The sequence below is a fragment of the Schistocerca nitens genome, chromosome 1 (genome assembly GCF_023898315.1).
Source record: "Schistocerca nitens isolate TAMUIC-IGC-003100 chromosome 1, iqSchNite1.1, whole genome shotgun sequence".
Lineage (NCBI taxonomy): Eukaryota > Metazoa > Arthropoda > Insecta > Orthoptera > Acrididae > Schistocerca > Schistocerca nitens.
Window position 1 is genome coordinate 354,207,121 of NC_064614.1, and position 18,370 is coordinate 354,225,490.

General features: G+C 38.7%; 1 protein-coding gene across 1 annotated transcript in view; it reads left to right on the top strand.

Moving 5' to 3' along the window:
- LOC126247999 (protocadherin-like wing polarity protein stan) overlaps nucleotides 1-18,370 on the top strand; it is a 368,259-nt gene that overhangs the window by 53,624 nt on the left and 296,265 nt on the right. The window contains exons 6-7 of the mRNA XM_049948622.1: nucleotides 9,160-9,347; nucleotides 16,161-17,137. Coding sequence (XP_049804579.1) covers nucleotides 9,160-9,347; nucleotides 16,161-17,137 — 1,165 coding nt within the window. The remainder of the gene's footprint in view (nucleotides 1-9,159; nucleotides 9,348-16,160; nucleotides 17,138-18,370) is intronic.

Below are 18,370 nucleotides of genomic sequence, written 5' to 3' on the forward strand. Positions count from 1 at the left end.
AAGCCGCCTTGTAGAATTTTGCACAGAGCATAACTTAATCATAGCTAACACTTGGTTCAAGAATCATGAAAGGAGGCTGTATACATGGAAGAAGCCTGGAGATACTGACAGGTTTCAGATAGATTATATAATGGTAAGACAGAGATTTAGGAACCAGGTTTTAAATTGTAAGACATTTCCAGGGGCAGATGTGGATTCTGACCACAATCTATTGGTTATGAACTGCAGATTGAAACTGAAGAAACTGCAAAAAGGTGGGAATTTAAGGAGATGGGATCTGGATAAACTGAAAGAACCAGAGGTTGTAGAGAGTTTCAGGGAGAGCATAAGGGAACAATTGACAGGAATGGGGGAAAGAAATACAGTAGAAGAAGAATGGGTAGCTCTGAGGGATGAAGTGGTGAAGGCAGCAGACGATCAAGTAGGTAAAAAGACGAGGGCTAATAGAAATCCTTGGGTAACAGAAGAAATATTGAATTTAATTGATGAAAGGAGAAAATATAAAAATGCAGTAAATGAAGCAGGCAAAAAGGAATACAAACGTCTCAAAAATGAAATCGACAGGAAGTGCAAAATGGCTAAGCAGGGATGGCTAGAGGACAAATGTAAGGATGTAGAGGCTTGTCTCACTAGGGGTAAGATAGATACTGCCTACAGGAAAATTAGAGAGACCTTTGGAGAGAAGAGAACCACTTGTATGAATATCAAGAGCTTAGATGGAAACCCAGTTCTAAGCAAAGAAGGGAAGGCAGAAAGGTGGAAGGAGTATATAGAGGGTTTATACAAGGGAGATGTACTTGAGGAAAATATTATGGAAATGGAAGAGGATATAGATGAAAATGAAATGGGAGATACGATACTGCGTGAAGAGTTTGACAGAGCACTGAAAGACCTGAGTCGAAACAAGGCCCCGGGAGTAGACAACATTCCATTAGAACTACTGACAGCCTTGGGAGAGCCAGTCCTGACAAAACTCTACCATCTGGTGAGCAAGATGTATGAGACAGACGAAATACCCTCAGACTTCAAGAAGAATATAATAATTCCAATCCCAAAGAAAGCAGGTGTTGACAGATGTGAAAATTACCGAACTATCAGTTTAATAAGTCACTGCTGCAAAATACTAACGCGAATTCTTTACAGACGAATGGAAAAACTGGTAGAAGCCGACCTCGGGGATGATCAGTTTGGATTCCGTAGAAATGTTGGAACACGCGAGGCAATACTGACCTTACGACTTATCTTGGAAGAAAGATTAAGAAAAGGCAAACCTACGTTTCTAGCATTTGTAGACTTAGAGAAAGCTTTTGACAACGTTGACTGGAATACTCTCTTTCAAATTCTGAAGGTGGCAGGGGTAAAATACAGGGAACGAAAGGCTATTTACAATTTGTACAGAAACCAGATGGCAGTTATAAGAGTCGAGGGGCATGAAAGGGAAGCAGTGGTTGGGAAGGGAGTGAGACAGGGTTGTAGCCTCTCCCCGATGTTATTCAATCTGTATATTGAGCAAGCAGTAAAGGAAACAAAAGAAAAATTCGGAGTAGGTATTAAAATTCATGGAGAAGAAGTAAAAACTTTGAGGTTCGCCGATGACATTGTAATTCTGTCAGAGACAGCAAAGGACTTGGAAGAGCAGTTGAACGGAATGGACAGTGTCTTGAAAGGAGGATGTAAGATGAACATCAACAAAAGCAAAACGAGGATAATGGAATGTAGTCAAATTAAGTCGGGTGATGCTGAGGGAATTAGATTAGGAAATGAGACACTTAAAGTAGTAAAGGAGTTTTGCTATTTAGGGAGTAAAATAACCGATGATGGTCGAAGTAGAGAGGATATAAAATGTAGACTGGCAATGGCAAGGAAAGCGTTTCTCAAGAAGAGAAATTTGTTAACATCGAGTATAGATTTAGGTGTCAGGAAGTCGTTTCTGAAAGTATTTGTATGGAGTGTAGCCATGTATGGAAGTGAAACATGGACGATAACCAGTTTGGACAAGAATCGAATAGAAGCTTTCGAAATGTGGTGCTACAGAAGAATGCTGAAGATAAGGTGGGTAGATCACATAACTAATGAGGAGGTATTGAATAGGATTGGGGAGAAGAGAAGTTTGTGGCACAACTTGATTAGAAGAAGGGATCGGTTGGTAGGACATGTTTTGCGGCATCAAGGGGTCACAAATTTAGCATTGGAGGGCAGCGTGGAGGGTAAAAATCGTAGAGGGAGACCAAGAGATCAATACACTAAGCAGATTCAGAAGGATGTAGGTTGCAGTAGGTACTGGGAGATGAAGAAGCTTGCACAGGATAGAGTAGCATGGAGAGCTGCATCAAACCAGTCTCAGGACTGAAGACCACAACAACAACAACAACCATAACACCCCCTGTTATGTGCTTCACTATTGGCACTAGAAATGATGGCAGATAGTATTCTGTAGGCACTTCTCAAACCCAAACCAGTCTGTCATTTTCTTCTGTGTGGACCCTACACCATCAATAAATTTGAAGAATGACATTTATATACAGTCTGTTGGTAAAATGTTGTTTTTCAGAACCTTCCATTGAATTTCAAAGGCTACAACATGATTCATCATTCCAAATTATGTGTTTGTTGTTAACCACTGTCCAGGGGCATCACTCTTTGCACCACCTCTGTAGTGTTGGCTACAGAAATGTGTAACTTATGAAGAACTGCTGACAATTGTATCCGCTTCTTTTTAACTCCCTGTGCACCAGCTGGACTACTGATATCGCTTTGCAACTCATGAGTGAGTGCTAATTTCATGTGATATTTTTACACCCCCCCCCCCCCCCCCCAATGCTCGTGGTCCCTACCTGTCAGTACATGAGGTCTGCCTGGTCCTGGTTCAGCTGTGGTTATTTCTTTCATGTTTTCACTCAAAAGGATTGAAATATCCCTGATGGGTTTGTTCCTCAGCTAACATCAGATGACTAGTACACTTCCAAAGTCACTAAACTCTCAGGAGAGTTATTACTGCTTCTTTGCTAATGACATAATACTCCCTGCATCCTTTTATACTGGATGGTCTGCCTTTGCCTCAAGACGACTGGGTGTTTGTGTTGTCCACATCATTTCATCATCATTCATGGTGGTGAGATTGGACTGAGTAAAGGTTGGGACATTTGGGACATTGTACGGGCACTGATAACCAACCATGCAGTTGAGTGCCCCACAAACACATCATCATCATCATCATGATGGTCTGCCTTTTGTGACATCAAGTGGTTAGTTCTGCATTGCATAAGAGTGTCTGGATACCTTTGATTTGATAATGTATTTTCATCTGTTCTGTTGTATGAAGACCATTTTTGCTGCTTTTTATATAAGCTCAAAATACTGTCCTAATATTTTGCCCACAATGTTCTTTATACCAAGTTTCAAAGATTTGTCATTTGGATTTCAACATGGTACAGAGATTGTCAGCTTGCTGTAAATATTCAGAAATGTAAAATTTTGCACTTCACAAAATGAAAAAAATGTTGTATCCTGTGGCTATAATATCAGTGAGTCACTACTGGAATCAGCCAACTCATATAAGTACCTGCATGTAACATCTTGTAGGGATATGAAATGGAATTATGCTATAGGTTCAGTCATGGGTAAAGCAGGTGCTACGCTTTGGTAGAATACTGTGGAAGTGGAATAGTCTACAAAAGAGATTGCTTACAAATCACTCGTGTGACCCATCCTAGAATATTGCTCAAGTTTGTGGGACCCATACCGTATAGGACTAACGGGGGATATTGAATATATAGAGATGAGGGAACACAAATGGTCACAGATTTGTTTAATCCATGGGAGAGTTTCACAGAGATACTGAAGGAATTGAAATGGCAGACTCTTGAAGATGGGCATAAAGTATCCGGAGAAAGTCTATTAACAAAGTTTCAAGAACCAGCTATAAATGATTAGGGATATACCACAACACCCTTCATATCGCTCACATAGGAATCTTAAGGATAAGATTAGAATAACTACTGCAGTCACAAAGGCATTCAGTCAGTCATTCTTCCTATGCTCCATATATGAATGGAACAGGAAGAAACTCTTAATAACTGGTACGATGGGACATACCGTCTGCCATGCACCTCACGTTGGTTTGCAGAGTATAGATGTAGATGTAGATGTAGAAAGTGACGACAAGGCATGCTCAGCATGGAATGCAGAGTCTGTGTCTGTAGCAGGCAAAGGGTTAGTTGCTGTGTTCTTTTCTAGCTCTAATGTAAATCACATTTCATTTAACTTTTCATCAGTTCTGATACCTAATTTTTCATTCTCTTAAACAACAAAATAGAGTTATCTACATATCAGTTGTAATAAATCATCATGTCTTTAATTTTGGAAAAGAACCAAAAAAATTGTTGGCTAGGTTATTCACAAAACTTTCTGGCAGTAAATCAGCCAGTGCAATTGGTGGAGTAACTGGAGCAAATGTACCCAGAATGTGTGGGGATGGCTACTGGATGTCCTACTTCTTTGGTTATCAGTATGAGGACACTATATCTGACATTTCTACGTCAATATCTATAGGATTACTCTGCAAGTTACACTTAACTGTTTGACTGAGGGGTCATAAAGCCTGTTTGAATATTTCACTTCCAATCGACTGTTGAGTAGCACATGTTAAAAATGAACAGCTTAACCTTTCCAGTTCGAGCTCTGATTTCTCTTATTTTATCATATGGTCTTTACTTCCTGTATATGTTGGAGCCATAAAATGTTTTAACATTTAGAAAGTGTTAGAGGGGGAAGTAGATGTAATAGTCTTGGTCTGGTTCTTTTGCTAATTGCTCTGCTCACCCATAAAATTGACAACAACATATTGTGAAGCCATGGATTGGGTTGCCTTGAAGGTCATGACAGGGTATTTGTCTAGCATTAGTCACATGGTGTTATCGAGTACTAACATTATGCTTCTTGGAAGTCAAATTCCTTGTCTGGCTGCATGTGTAGGCAAGACAGTACATCAACATTAGCATACTGGAAGATAGGCCTGTAATGCATGTCATTATGGTAGATCCCCCTGCAGTAACTATGATGCCATATTCCTTTGGAGCTTTGATAGAGGGCTGGCGAGGGTAATCAGTAGATGGTTCAAATAATTGTTTATAATCTTGAGAAAATGTTTCCAGTTTAATGAAAAGGTATTGTATGTGAAAGTAGATTTATGTTCTTGTTGATATGGATCCCAAAAAGCAGAAAAACATTATGAAGTTGCTACTGAGAATTTAAGTACTCTACATAGATTTTTGTGAGTAGCTGGGACCATAATTTGGTCTGTTACTCATCATTGTTATGTTGTTCCACAACAGTGTGTGTAGACTGCAGGATGAACTATCTGCTTACATTGATTGATGAAAACGATGTTTGGCAACGTACCGAGTGACACCAACTGAAATCATATGTGTGTGACAACTCCTACACCATAGAATAATGTCTGAACTTATACTGGTATAGTGTGCATTGCCAAATGAACAAGCAGTGTTCAGAAAAGGCAAATGCATGAGGAACCAAAAAAGCAACTATCAGATGCATAATGGAAAAAGCCAGAGAATATCGACAAGATTTAAGTGCTTTATAAACTGCATCAAAGCACCTGATTGCAGAACACTCAAAAATGTGAGAAATACTAGGTTTTATGAGGATATAAGAATTCCTTATAAAGCTAATCATAAAGCTGTACAAAAACCAAGAAACAACAGTAAAAAAAGCAGGACTAAACAGAAACTTTTTGGATACAGGAAGGAGTCAGACAGCGATGTATACTGTCTCTGGTTCTTTTCAGTTTGTGTGGTGAAACCGTAACCGTAATGAGAACTGCAGGTCTAACGGTTAATGGAGACTGGTAGTGTTATGAAAAGGATAGATTGTTAGTCACCATAAAAAGGAGACAGTCGCAGACAGGCACAACAAAAAGATTTTGACCAAAAGACCTCCTCCTAAAGTAGAAAAACACACACATTCACACAAGCACAACACACACATACACAAAAAAACCAGTCCCTGTATGTGTAAGTTGTGCTTGTGTGAGTGTGTACATCTGTTTTCTATTTTAGAAGACCTTGTTGCTGATAGCTTCATATCTTCGACAGTGTTTTTATTGTGCCATTCTGTGACTCAACATCTCCTCCATATGGTGGGTAGCAACATATTCTTTTCAAAATCTTGTCATTACTCCACCCTGGATTTTCCAGTGTTAGATGTGGAAACTGGAATAAAAGTGAGGGGCTGTGTTTAATGTAAATCTTTAGATATGTAGATGCCACAACATGTATAGCAGGCAGTTAATAAGAAATTAAAAATATGCTAGAAAAATATACAAAAATTAAGTGAAAAAGTTGGCCTAACGCTAAATGAGGAAGTTGATGAATACTTATATTTAGGCTCTAAAACAACAAAATGCAGCTCCTGCACTGAGGAAATGAGAAGAAGGGTGCAGCTTGGGAAAAGCCTCTGAAATTAAACTAAGCAAGCTGCTAGAGGAAAGAAAAAACTGTCACTACTGACAAAAATAAAAATAGCTGAAATTTCATCTTTTCCATAGTTTTGTGTGAAGGTGAGTTACGGACAATGAAAAAAGTGGACTCTTTTGGAATGTAGAGTTGGAGAAATATCCTGAGGATTTCATGAACTGAGAAGGTAAAAGGGAGAATGGTCCTGGAAAAAATAAAACCAAGAATATTCTGGAAGACTAAAAGACAAGATAATTGAGGTACTTTGATTGTATCCTGAGAGCAATGCTGTAATGCTTGGAATAATGGAAGGTCAAAGACTGAAATGACCCCAGAGCTGAGGACCAAAATAATGTCTGGGAGTGCATGGAGGGACATTGTTCATCTTATCACCAGAGTTCGAAGTTCAAAGATGACTTGATGGATCATAACAACAAATGGCTTGTGTGTGTGTGTGTGTGTGTGTGTGTGTGTGTGTGTGTGTGCATGCCCATGTGTGAGCGCGCACGGGTGCGTGCCCGTGTGTGTGCGCGTGCGGGTGCGTGCCCGTGTGTGTGCGCGCGTGGGTAACAACAAATGGCTTGTGTGTGTGTGTGTCCGTGTCCGTGTGTGTGCGCACGCGACCACATGTGCATGAGCAAGTGCGTGGGTCTCGGGGTGGTAGTGGTGGGGGGGGGGGGGAAGAGAGAGAAAGAGAGAGAGAGAGAGAGAGAGAGAGAGAGAAATCAGTTAACAATAAATCACTATATGCTTGGGGGGGGGGGGATTATTGTAAGAAATCATGTTAACTGTCAGTATGGTGCTGTATTTTTCACTGAGGAAGTGTACTGACTCATTACGTATCATACATGGGAAAACCCAGTATGGAATAATGACAGTGTTATGAAAAGGATAGATAGCTACTCACCATATGAAGGAGACAGTAAGTCACAGGCAGGCACAATAAAAATTCTGCTGTACATTTGAGTTTTTGGCTAAAAGGCCTTCTTCTGAAGTAGAAAACACACACACACACACACACACACACATTCACACAGACACAGTTGGCACACACGTCCGTTGCCTCTGGTCCTTGCCTCAGCTTGTGAAATGTGTGTATCTTTCTTATTTTAGAAGTGGGCTTTTTGGCCAAAAGTTCAAATGTATTGCAGTCTTTTTGTTGTGCCTGCCTGTGACTCTGCATGTCCTTTATATGGTGAGTAGCACTCTATCCTTTTCATAATACTGTCATTCCATATCCTATCATACTTAATGCCTTACTGCATACATCATGTTGAGGTGTTGATTATAAAACTATGTCTTGGATAAGAGATTTAGTGCATGATGCCTCACAGGCCTGACTTTTGAAATTAAATTGTTGGTTAAGTCCTTGTAATCAACTATTGAGGAAGAGGAAGACTGAGTACCTTTCTTTGGAAGCGAGTAGCTTATTCAGGAGTTGATGTCCATAATGTTAGGCCAGAAAACAGATACCAGAAAATGATAAAATACTAGAGTTTATGAGAGGCTTTAGCTTTTGCATCACTGTATTACCAGCACTGCCCTGTGATGAATGAGAGCTTCAGTATCATTTGTGAGGCAGTATAGCAAAATAAATCAGAGGTAAACTCTCCATTTCTCCTTCGACATTGTTTAATTTCAACATTGTGTTGGTATAAAGGATCACCAACAAAAGTTTAGTATTTATTTAGTTTCCTGTCACCGTAGAATACACATTCCTTAATGGTGACTAGTTTCGAACAGGTCCATTCATTTTTGAATCATTCCCAACACCATTATTGAATAATATAAATACAAAACACTAACATATGTAAAAGTTCTCAAGCACAGATCACAGAACTTCATTACAACAGTTATGACACATTTGCATCTTTATCGTGTGATTGTAAAATTCCAGTGTAATATAGAAAAGTTTCATTCTATTCTTGCAGTGTACATTTTAACTGCCTGTCCTTGGCACAATTGACTTCCATACATTAGATCAACTTAACAAATGTGATTGAGTATACTTGACAGATGCTATCAGTTTTCAGTATGTGTTCATTTGTGCTGTCATCGTACAACCATACTGGTTTGTCTCTGATATTTCGTTACAAATTTTCCTTTCCAAAAACTTTCAAAATTATTCATCAATTGAAAATATTATGTAAGGCATAAAATTAGATGTACTAGAGGAATGGCAGTGCAGTACAATATGGATACAATTTTGTTTTAACCAAATGTGTAATGTCACAACCACATTTTATTAAGTTAAAAATAATTACAAAAAATTTAAAACAGGAAAATTTGTAAAATTGGTGATGTTTGAATGTGTGCATGAACACATATTGAAAAATGATAGTATCTGTCAAGTACCCTCAAACACAATTGCTAAGTTGACTAAGTGTATGGAAATCAATTGTGCTGACAGAAAGTTTGATTGTGTATTGTAAGAACAGAACAAAACGTTTGTAGATTACACTGGTATTATTTTACAATCACATGATGAAGACACAGGTACATCATAGCTGTTGTAATGAACTTCTGTTATCGGTTCATACAAGATGCTTGAGGATTTTGCATTTTAACATATTGTATTTTTATTGCTCACTAATAACGATCTTTTTTGCATTAGCCTTATCTGATTGCTGTGTTGTGTAATTTGAAATTACTAAGTGATATTGATAAGATCTTTTTTTACTTCTAGGTTATAGCTAAAGACGGTGGAACACCTCCAAAAAGTGCATCGGCTAGTGTAGTTATAACTGTACAGGATGTTAATGACAATGATCCTGTATTTGAACCAAAACTATATGAGGCTGTAGTTTCTGAAGATGATCCTCCTGGAACACCTGTGACAACTGTTACAGCTACTGACAAAGATGAGAATCCCAGGTAATAATTTATAGCTATTGGTATGGTTTCTGTTACCATTTAAATTTGTCAGTTGTGAATTAAAATACTCCATGACTCAGTTCTGGTTGTTGATGATGAGCTGGATAATTGTTAAATAATTATTAATTATAAATGCCAACATTTCAGATCTTTCACATTGCTTACAATTTAAGAAACTGGGGTAACCCTGTGAATTCCTCACAAATGTTAAAATTTGCAAATAAATGAAAGAATTAAAAAGTTACACTTTTGCAATAGGCAGTGTTCTGCCATCTGAGTAGGCTCTTATAGCCTAACGGCTTCAGTTTGCTGTTTATTGATTTGCCAGGAAGAGAATTTCAGCACAAACTCCACTGAAAGTGAAATTATCTAACTGGAGTTAAAGGCTACAACAATATGAAAATGATAGATTGCTATTCACCATATATAGAGGAGGCACTGAATTGCAGACAGGTACAATGAAAAAGACTACAAATATTTAAGATTGCGGACAGAGTCCTTCTTCTGAAGTAGAAACTATATACACAGTCACACAAGCACAACTCACATACGTGCAGCCACTGTCTCCGGGCACTGGAGCCTCACTGCCAGTAGGGATCCATCACCCAGAGACAGTGGCCATGTGTGTGTGAGTTGTGCTTGTGTGTGTGTGTGTGTATATGTGTGTGTGTGTGTGTGTGTGTGGTTTCTGCTTTGGAGAAAGGATTTTGTCTGAAATCTTTAATATTTTAGAAGTCAGGTGCATTTTCTCTTGTGTTTCAGCAGATATTTGCAGTTTTTTTTGTGTTGTGTATCAATGCTTCCATATTGTTGTTAACACACACTAAACTTTCCATTGTTTGGAGTTAAAAGCTGGTATATTCATTCTCACAATGTTGCTTCACATTTCTGCTTGTCTCATACTATTGTCTGTTATGTGACAAAAGGCCCAGTTCTCTTGTGTCTCCTATAGTTAAAATCAGCAGTGATAATCTAGAAACTGATCAACCACCGGAGATATACGTCTCTAGTAGAATAGTTCACTATTGGAGGACAACTCTATGGTGCACAGTCTCTGTAAAGAAACTTCTAAAGGAACACCGAGTACTACACAACAGATGTAAAACAAAGTGTAATAGTATAGATAAAGAGATGCTAAGTGAAACACATTTGGCTTCAAAAGGGCACTGTGTGAAGCTTTCAATGACTACTGTAGCATAATCTTACCTCATACAAAACCCAAAGAAATTCTGGTTGTATGCAAAGGCTGTCAGGTCATTTCAAAGTTAAGTGTCCAAACACTTATGGATGAGACAGGAACTGAAATTGAGGGCAGCAAGGCATCATCATAAATACTGAATTTCAATTTCAGATGTTCCTTTACAAATAAAAATATGCAGTTACTGCCCCAGATTAATTCTTGCATGACTACAAAGATGCATGATATATGCAGGGTGTCTCTCGCAAGAGTCAGGTGCATTTTCTCTGGTGTTTCAACAGTTATTTGCAGTTTTGTTTTTGCATTCTGTTGCTGGAATCAGCCCAAACAAATAGTGCTCATCATGTCTTTCCTGTTGGAGCCCAGTGTTGACGGAAAGCATCAGTTTGTTTCCAGTTACAGATAAAATTATCTTTAAAGCGCAATTTTATGTGCACATTCAATAGACCTATGCTATATTAGTCTAGCCCAATATTTGTTTTATCAATATATGTTAACAGGGACAGTAAAACATGAAGAATAACCAGTACCCCAGCAGTAACAGCACCGCCCTGTCTCAAGCGGACTGCTACTACCAAGCATCCAGCACTACTGAGTCACCGCTGGATTGTTGCTTATATGGCATATTTTACTGACCCTGTTAATATGCATCAGAATGTCATAATAGACTAGTCTGAGACTGCTGTATCGAATGGGCATGTAAAATTCTGATTTATAAATAATTTTGGTTGTAATGGGAAACAGACACTTTTTGTTGTCACTGGGCATCACATAAAAGATATGGCAAGGAATAATTGTTTGGGCTGATTACGGATAAGCAGTGTACAAATGAAATTGCAAATATTTGGTGAAACAACAGAGGAAATGCATCTGGTGACTCTTAGGAGAGACACCCACTATATTAATATCAATAGTGTTGAGAGAACCAGCTGAAATCTGTCATGGGCCTAGTTCTCATTGGAATCCCTATCATATATTATACAAAATTTGCGACGGAGTTAGCCTCCCTTTTAAATGTAAGGTACCATAAATTCACCTATTCCAAACTCATTGTGAGTTTATTTATATCTCAAACAGAATGCCAACCAGCATGGATTCCAAAAATACTGGCCATGCAAAACCCAGCTTGCTCTTTTCACACATGAAATCCTAAAAGCCATGGATCCAAGCAATCAAATAAATTGAGTAATGAAGAATGAATAAAAATATTGTCTATGGCTAGGCTACTGTTCTCCTGCACCCTAGTTGGAAAAAATGCAATATGGGCCAGAACATATGAGTTTAGCAGATCTACCAACATACTTTCTCTTGCACAATCACATAAAAAATTGTTATTGAAGTCACCACATATAACTAATTTCTGGTACTTACTGTAAAGTGAATCAAGAACACTCTCTAGCTTGAGCAGAAATGCTCTGAAGTCAGAGTTAGGGGACCTGTAAACAACACAAATTAGAAGTTTAGTTTCATTAAATTCAACTACCCCTACACACCATTCAAATATGGTTTTTTTACGTACATGGCCACTCCGCCATGCCGCAAGGAACTCTTTGAAAAACAGCCAGCTAATCAGTATCCTGGTAAAGGAAGCCTCTGGATTGTCAAATTATTTAAGTGGTGCTCTGATATACCAATAATTTCAGAACCAAGATCTATAAGCAGTTCACTAACTTTATCTCTAATACCTCTTATATTTCAATGAAATATGCTAATTCCTTCTCTACTTGAAACAGGACGTGTTCTGAAGGTGATTCCTTAGTTAGAGGGACTTTCTTTAAGCAGGTATACCTATCAGCTGACGTCAATCTAAAAAAGGTGCAGCTGTAACACCAACTACTGCAGGAATTTTTCCATGAGCGATACCACCATCGCCCACTACAATGTCACCTATAAGTTTTGCCAGCCTCCCTTTCCCATACCTATTGAGGTGTAGGCCATGCCTAGTAAAACCAGATCTGATGATGGACTCAACTAGCACCATTGCAATGTGACCCATTCCCTCTGCCATCAGTGCCTTGTCCAGCCCCATGTTAACACACCTAACTGACACATTAAGACAAGCCGATCATGACGCGGAAACATTTGCACGAAATGCAAATTAGTGTCACCAGTTTGAGTAGCTGTCTTTACCAGGTCACCACCTACATCATATTCACGTCCCTATCAAGACTGTTCCCGGCTCCATCCACTGTCACTACCTGATCTTCCTCTGTAAAATTCCTACATAACTCCCCTATATCAGTAATCCACACTGGGCATAATTTACCATTTCACAGATGTTATGTTGAACAAAAAACCTCATTAGTTCCCCATTATCCTCTGTAATTAGCAGTGCACACAGCAGCACAGCTACAAAATTACTGGCAAGCTACACGTTTTTTCAAAAGTGTTATAAGATGTAATTTTCAAGATAGAAACCAAATTTTCAATAGTGACTATTACTCCCCTTGCAAAATGTTTACAGAAATGCTAAAAATTTGAAATTGAAGGGCAGGGGGGGGGGGGAGGGGGAGAGAGAGAGAGAGAGAGAGAGAGAGAGAGAGAGAGAGAGAGAGCTAGCTTTTACAACTATGCAGCTGTGAGGAGGAATAATGTTTTCAGTATGAATTTTATTACAAAATGACAAAGGTAATTCTTTTCACATTATTCAATTTTTCGAAGTAAGATCCCCATGACGTTCATTCCTGAGGGCACCAAAGATATTTTCCATTACTATATGGGAGATCCAGAACAGCTGTGCTGTGTGATGTGATAGGTCTGCCTAGAAGACTGGATTGAGGAGGATCTCTTTATGATGCACAAGAATGCACATATCCCTACTTTTACTCATCTACATCTACATCTATACTCTGTAAACCACCTGAGGTGCATGGCAAAGGGTATGTCCCATTGTACCAGTTATTAGGGTTTCTCCCTGTTCCAGTAATGTATTGAGTGCAGGAAGAATGATTGTTTGAATGCCTCTGCGCATGCAGTAACTATTATAATCTTATCCTCGCGATTCCTGTGTGAGCGATATGAAGGGTGTTGTAGTATATCCCTAGAGAAATCATTTAATCTCGGTGTTTAAACTTTGTTAATAGACTTTCTTGGGATAGTTTATGTCTGTCTTCAAGAGTGTGCCAGTTCAGTTCCTTCAATATCTCTGTGACACTCTCCCACAGATTAAACAAAGCTGTGACCATTTCTGCTGCCCTTCTCCGTATATGTTCAATATCCGCTGTCAGTCCTGTCTGGTGCAGGTCCCACACACTTGAGTAATATTCTAGGATTGGTTGAATGAATGATTTATAAGCAATCTTTTTTGTAGACTGATTGCACTTCCCCAGTACTCTACCGTCTACCACTTGCTTTACGCATGACTGAACCTATGTGATCATTCCATTTCATATCTCTACAAAGTGTTACACCCAGATATTTGTATGAACTGACAAACTCCAATAGTGACTCATTGATATTATAGTCATAGGATACTATGTTTTATCATTTTGTGAAGTGCAAAATTTGACATTTCTGAACATTTAGAGCAAGTTGCCTATTTCTGCACCACGTTAAAATCTTATCAAGTTCTGACTTGATATACATGCAACTTCTTTCAGATAGTACTTCATTATGGATACCTGCATCATCTGCAAAAAGCATGATTTTACTATTAGTATTGTCTGCAAGATCGTTAATGTACAATATGGACAGAAAGGGTCCCAACACACTTCGCTGGGGCACACCCAAAGTTGCTTCTACACCTGATGATGACTCTCCATCCAAGATAACATTCAGTGTCCTCCCTACCAAAAAGTCCTCAATCCAGTCACAAATTGCACTTGATACCCCATATGACCATATGACAATAAGCATAGGTGCGCTACTGAGTCAAATGCTTTTCGGAAATCAGGAAATACTGCATCTACCTGGTTGCTTTGATCCAAAGCTTTCAGTATGTCAGTGAGAAAAGTGTGAGTTGGGGTTCACATGATTGATGTTTCCGAAATCCATGCTGGTTGGCACTGAGGAAGTCATTCTGTCCAAGATACCTCATAATGTTTGAGCTCAGAATATGGATATTGGATGGTAGTTTTGTGGATTACTTCTGCTACGCTTCTTGTAGATGGGTGTAATCTGTGCCTTTTTCCAATAAATGGACATGGTTTCTCGTTCAAGGGCTCTACGATACATTCTATTTAGAAGAGGGGCTAACTCAGCCACAAATTCAGTATAGAACCAGACGGATTTTTTCGGGGCCTGGAGATTTGTTCAGTTTTAACAATTTCAGCTGTTTCTCAACACCACTGACCTTAATATTTATTTCATTCGTCTTTTCAATGGTTTGAGGATTAAATTGGGTTAATTCTCCTGGGTTTCGCTTTGTAAAGGAACATCGGAAAATGGAGTTAAGAGTGTCAGCTTTTGCTTTGATACTCGCAATTTCAGTTTCTGTCTTATTCACTAGGGGCTGGACATTAACTTTGGTGCCACTAACAGCCTTCATATACAGCCAGAATTTCCTTGGGTTCTTTGAAAGATCACTTGACAATATTCTGCTGTGGTAGTCATTGAAGGCATCACACATTGCTGTTTTGAAAGCCAAACACATTTAATTCAGCATCTCCATATCTTTAGCCCTAAGTTTTTTTTTTACCTATTATGCAGTAATCTCTGTTTCTTTTCAAGTTTCTTTACAGTGACTGTATACCATGGAGGTTCCCTTCCATTGTGAACTGTTCCACTGGGTACATATCTATCCAGTGTGTGGTCAACTATTTTTTTAAACTTGAGCCAGAGTTCCTGTACATGGTCCTGAATTGTGCAGAAAGTTTCAAGTTCCTCACTGAGGCATGACACTACTGATTTTTTTATCTAGTTTACTGAACAAATGTATGTTTCTGCTTGCTTTACTTGTCCTTTGTACCTTGGTAATCATTGTTGCCACAACCACGCTGTGGTCACTGATACCAGTTTCGATGTGGACGTCCTGAAAGATGCCAGGTCTACTTGTTGCCATTAGGTCCAATATATTGCCATCAAATTCAGTTTTTTGATACAAAATCCTGTACTTTTGCACCATTTATATTTATATTCGCCAATAACACTCAAATAAGTTAGATATGTTAATATAGAGTTCATCAAAAAAATATTCAGTCTGTATGTGAGTTCCATCTTAATACTGAAAGATGTTGTATAGACTGTATCAGCCAGTAAAAGCATTTCCTCCATGTTTTGTACTTTTCCTGATTTTAATTCTTGTAATTTGCAGACAGCTTAGATGTCATAAAAGAAAAGGATAGAACTTAATTTTCTGACTCTATGATTGCTAGGCATGGAACATGCACAAGGCCTGATTTGTTGTTAACATTGACCTGGGATGGATCATGAGTAGTCTGTTTTCTTTCTTTCTTGAGAACAATTTCAGGTTAGTCAATAATTTTGCTCGCAGACAGAAAGAAAATATACAGTTCCTTGAAGAAACAGTGCCCGGTCTATGACATCACACTACATTGTATTCCAGAGGACAATTTTTTGATGAGTCAGTTCTTTGTTACTATGAATTATTATCCACCATGACTCTTTAACACCAGCTAAATATAAATGTAACATGGAGGTTTTTCTTTTCTTTTCAGGTTACATTACGATATATCCAGTGGCAACATGAGAGGAAGATTTGCTATTACATCACAAAATGGCCAAGGCCTAATAACAATCGCACAAACTCTCGATTACAAGCAAGAGAAGCGGTTTATTCTGACTGTTACAGCTACTGACTCTGGTGGAAGACAGGATACAGCTACAGTATATGTTAATGTAACAGATGCAAATAATTATGCTCCAGTGTTTGAAAATGCTCCATATTCAGCCAGTGTATTTGAAGATGCTCCTTTGGGAACAACAGTTCTAGTCATAAGTGCTACAGACGGAGATGTTGGCCAAAATGCACAGATTACTTACACATTAGGTACCCTCGATGAAAGACAGTCTACACAGGAATTTGCAATTAATCCTCAAACAGGTGCCATTGTGACAACAGCGCTTTTAGACCGTGAGAAAGTGAGTGGATATTTGCTAACAGTGACAGCAAAAGATGGTGGTGTTCCTCCACTGTCTGATACAACAGATGTGGAGATAACTGTTGCTGATGTAAATGATAATGCACCAGTGTTTAGGAAATCGTCTTACTTTGGTTCAGTACCTGAGGATGCTGCAGTTGGTACAAGCGTTCTGCAGATATCAGCGACAGATGCAGACAGGGGACTTAATGGAAGAGTGCAGTATGCTCTTAGTGAAGAAAATGTGACTGAAGGTTCATTTGCTGTTGATCCAGCAAGCGGTGTTATTCGAACTGCCAAAGCTCTTGATAGAGAAAGTGTTGCTCAGTATGATTTGATCGCATATGCTTTAGACAAGGGCTCTCCAACATTATCGGGCTCTGTTCCTGTCACTATTAAAATAGAAGATGTGAATGATTCCCCACCAGCATTTGAATCAGACAGGATAGTGATGTATATAAAAGAAAATTCACCTATAGGATCCACAGTAGGAGAAATTTATGCACATGATCCAGATGAAGGAGAGAATGCAGTGGTACACTATGCAATAATTGGTAAGTCAGTCATATATTAATATTTTCTGTATTTTTAAAAACGTCAAAGCCTTTGCCATTACAGTGGTCATAGCAATGCGTAAAGTATTTGTGGGTAGTGTGACTGTATCTAAATCCTTGAACTTGGAGTATTATGTTGTTTCATCTAAAATATTATTGACACAAAGATTTATGTTAGCAACAGGGAGAAACACTCAAGGAAGTGTTCTTGCTAGCACATCATTAGTCAATTTTTTAATGGGCTTTTAGGTATTTCAGTAAGTCTATATTTCCCTTGCTGTTTCCATCCTACAGTTCTGTCCTGTACTTTCTTAGTCTCTCACGCAGCTGCCTGTTTATTCTTTCCTTTTCTATTTCCTCCTGATTTTTCTTTGTTCCTTCAGTTTTTTTTCTTGTACCTTTATTTCACTCATATCTTCCCTCTGACAGTCCTCTGCACTCTTGTGTTGATTTTTCTTATAAATTCTGCCTCTATTTTTTTCCATTAATCACTTATATACATTTAACAATTTATGATGGTTCATAACCTTGTAGTAGCTGATTCATATCAGTAACCGTCATATTAGCGATGGAAGACAGGAGCCAGTTATGCTGAAGAGGAAACTTTTTCAGTAATTTCTAGTTTCCTCGTTTGAGTGGCCGTATTGTCCGTAAGTTACTTTGCAGTTATTGGGGGCATTTTATTTCTTTCTCATCACCTTCAGTACTTTTAGTTACTGTTTCAGTTTATGGCACTGAAAGTATTAATCACTACTAAGTGGGGCAGTATGAGGGCTAAGAACTGGACTCTGGTGTGTAAGGAGTTGGGGTTCATATCTCCACTGGCCAGCAAGATTTAGGTTTTGTTTGATTTCCCTGAGTCAGTATAAAACAGTTGCCAGAATGGTTCTTTTGAAATGGACACATACATAGAGCGATTTATGCTTAGTTGTGTTGCACTCGTGGTCTAGGGGTAGCGTCCTTGATTTGTGATCAAAACGCCCTCAGTCACTGCTTAAATTTTGATTAATGATCAGCATTGGCAGCCAACGACTTCTGACATAAGAAGTAATCTTCATTCTGCCAATGGCCTTATCCAAGAGGGCGGAGGAGTGGACAGAGATTTAGGGCACACCTTGTCCTAGGAGTGGGAAACTGCCCTTAAAGGTTGAAGAATCAGCAATGATCAACAACATGAGGATGCAGAAGGCAATGGAAACTATTGCATCAAAGACACGTAATGTGTATCCAAAG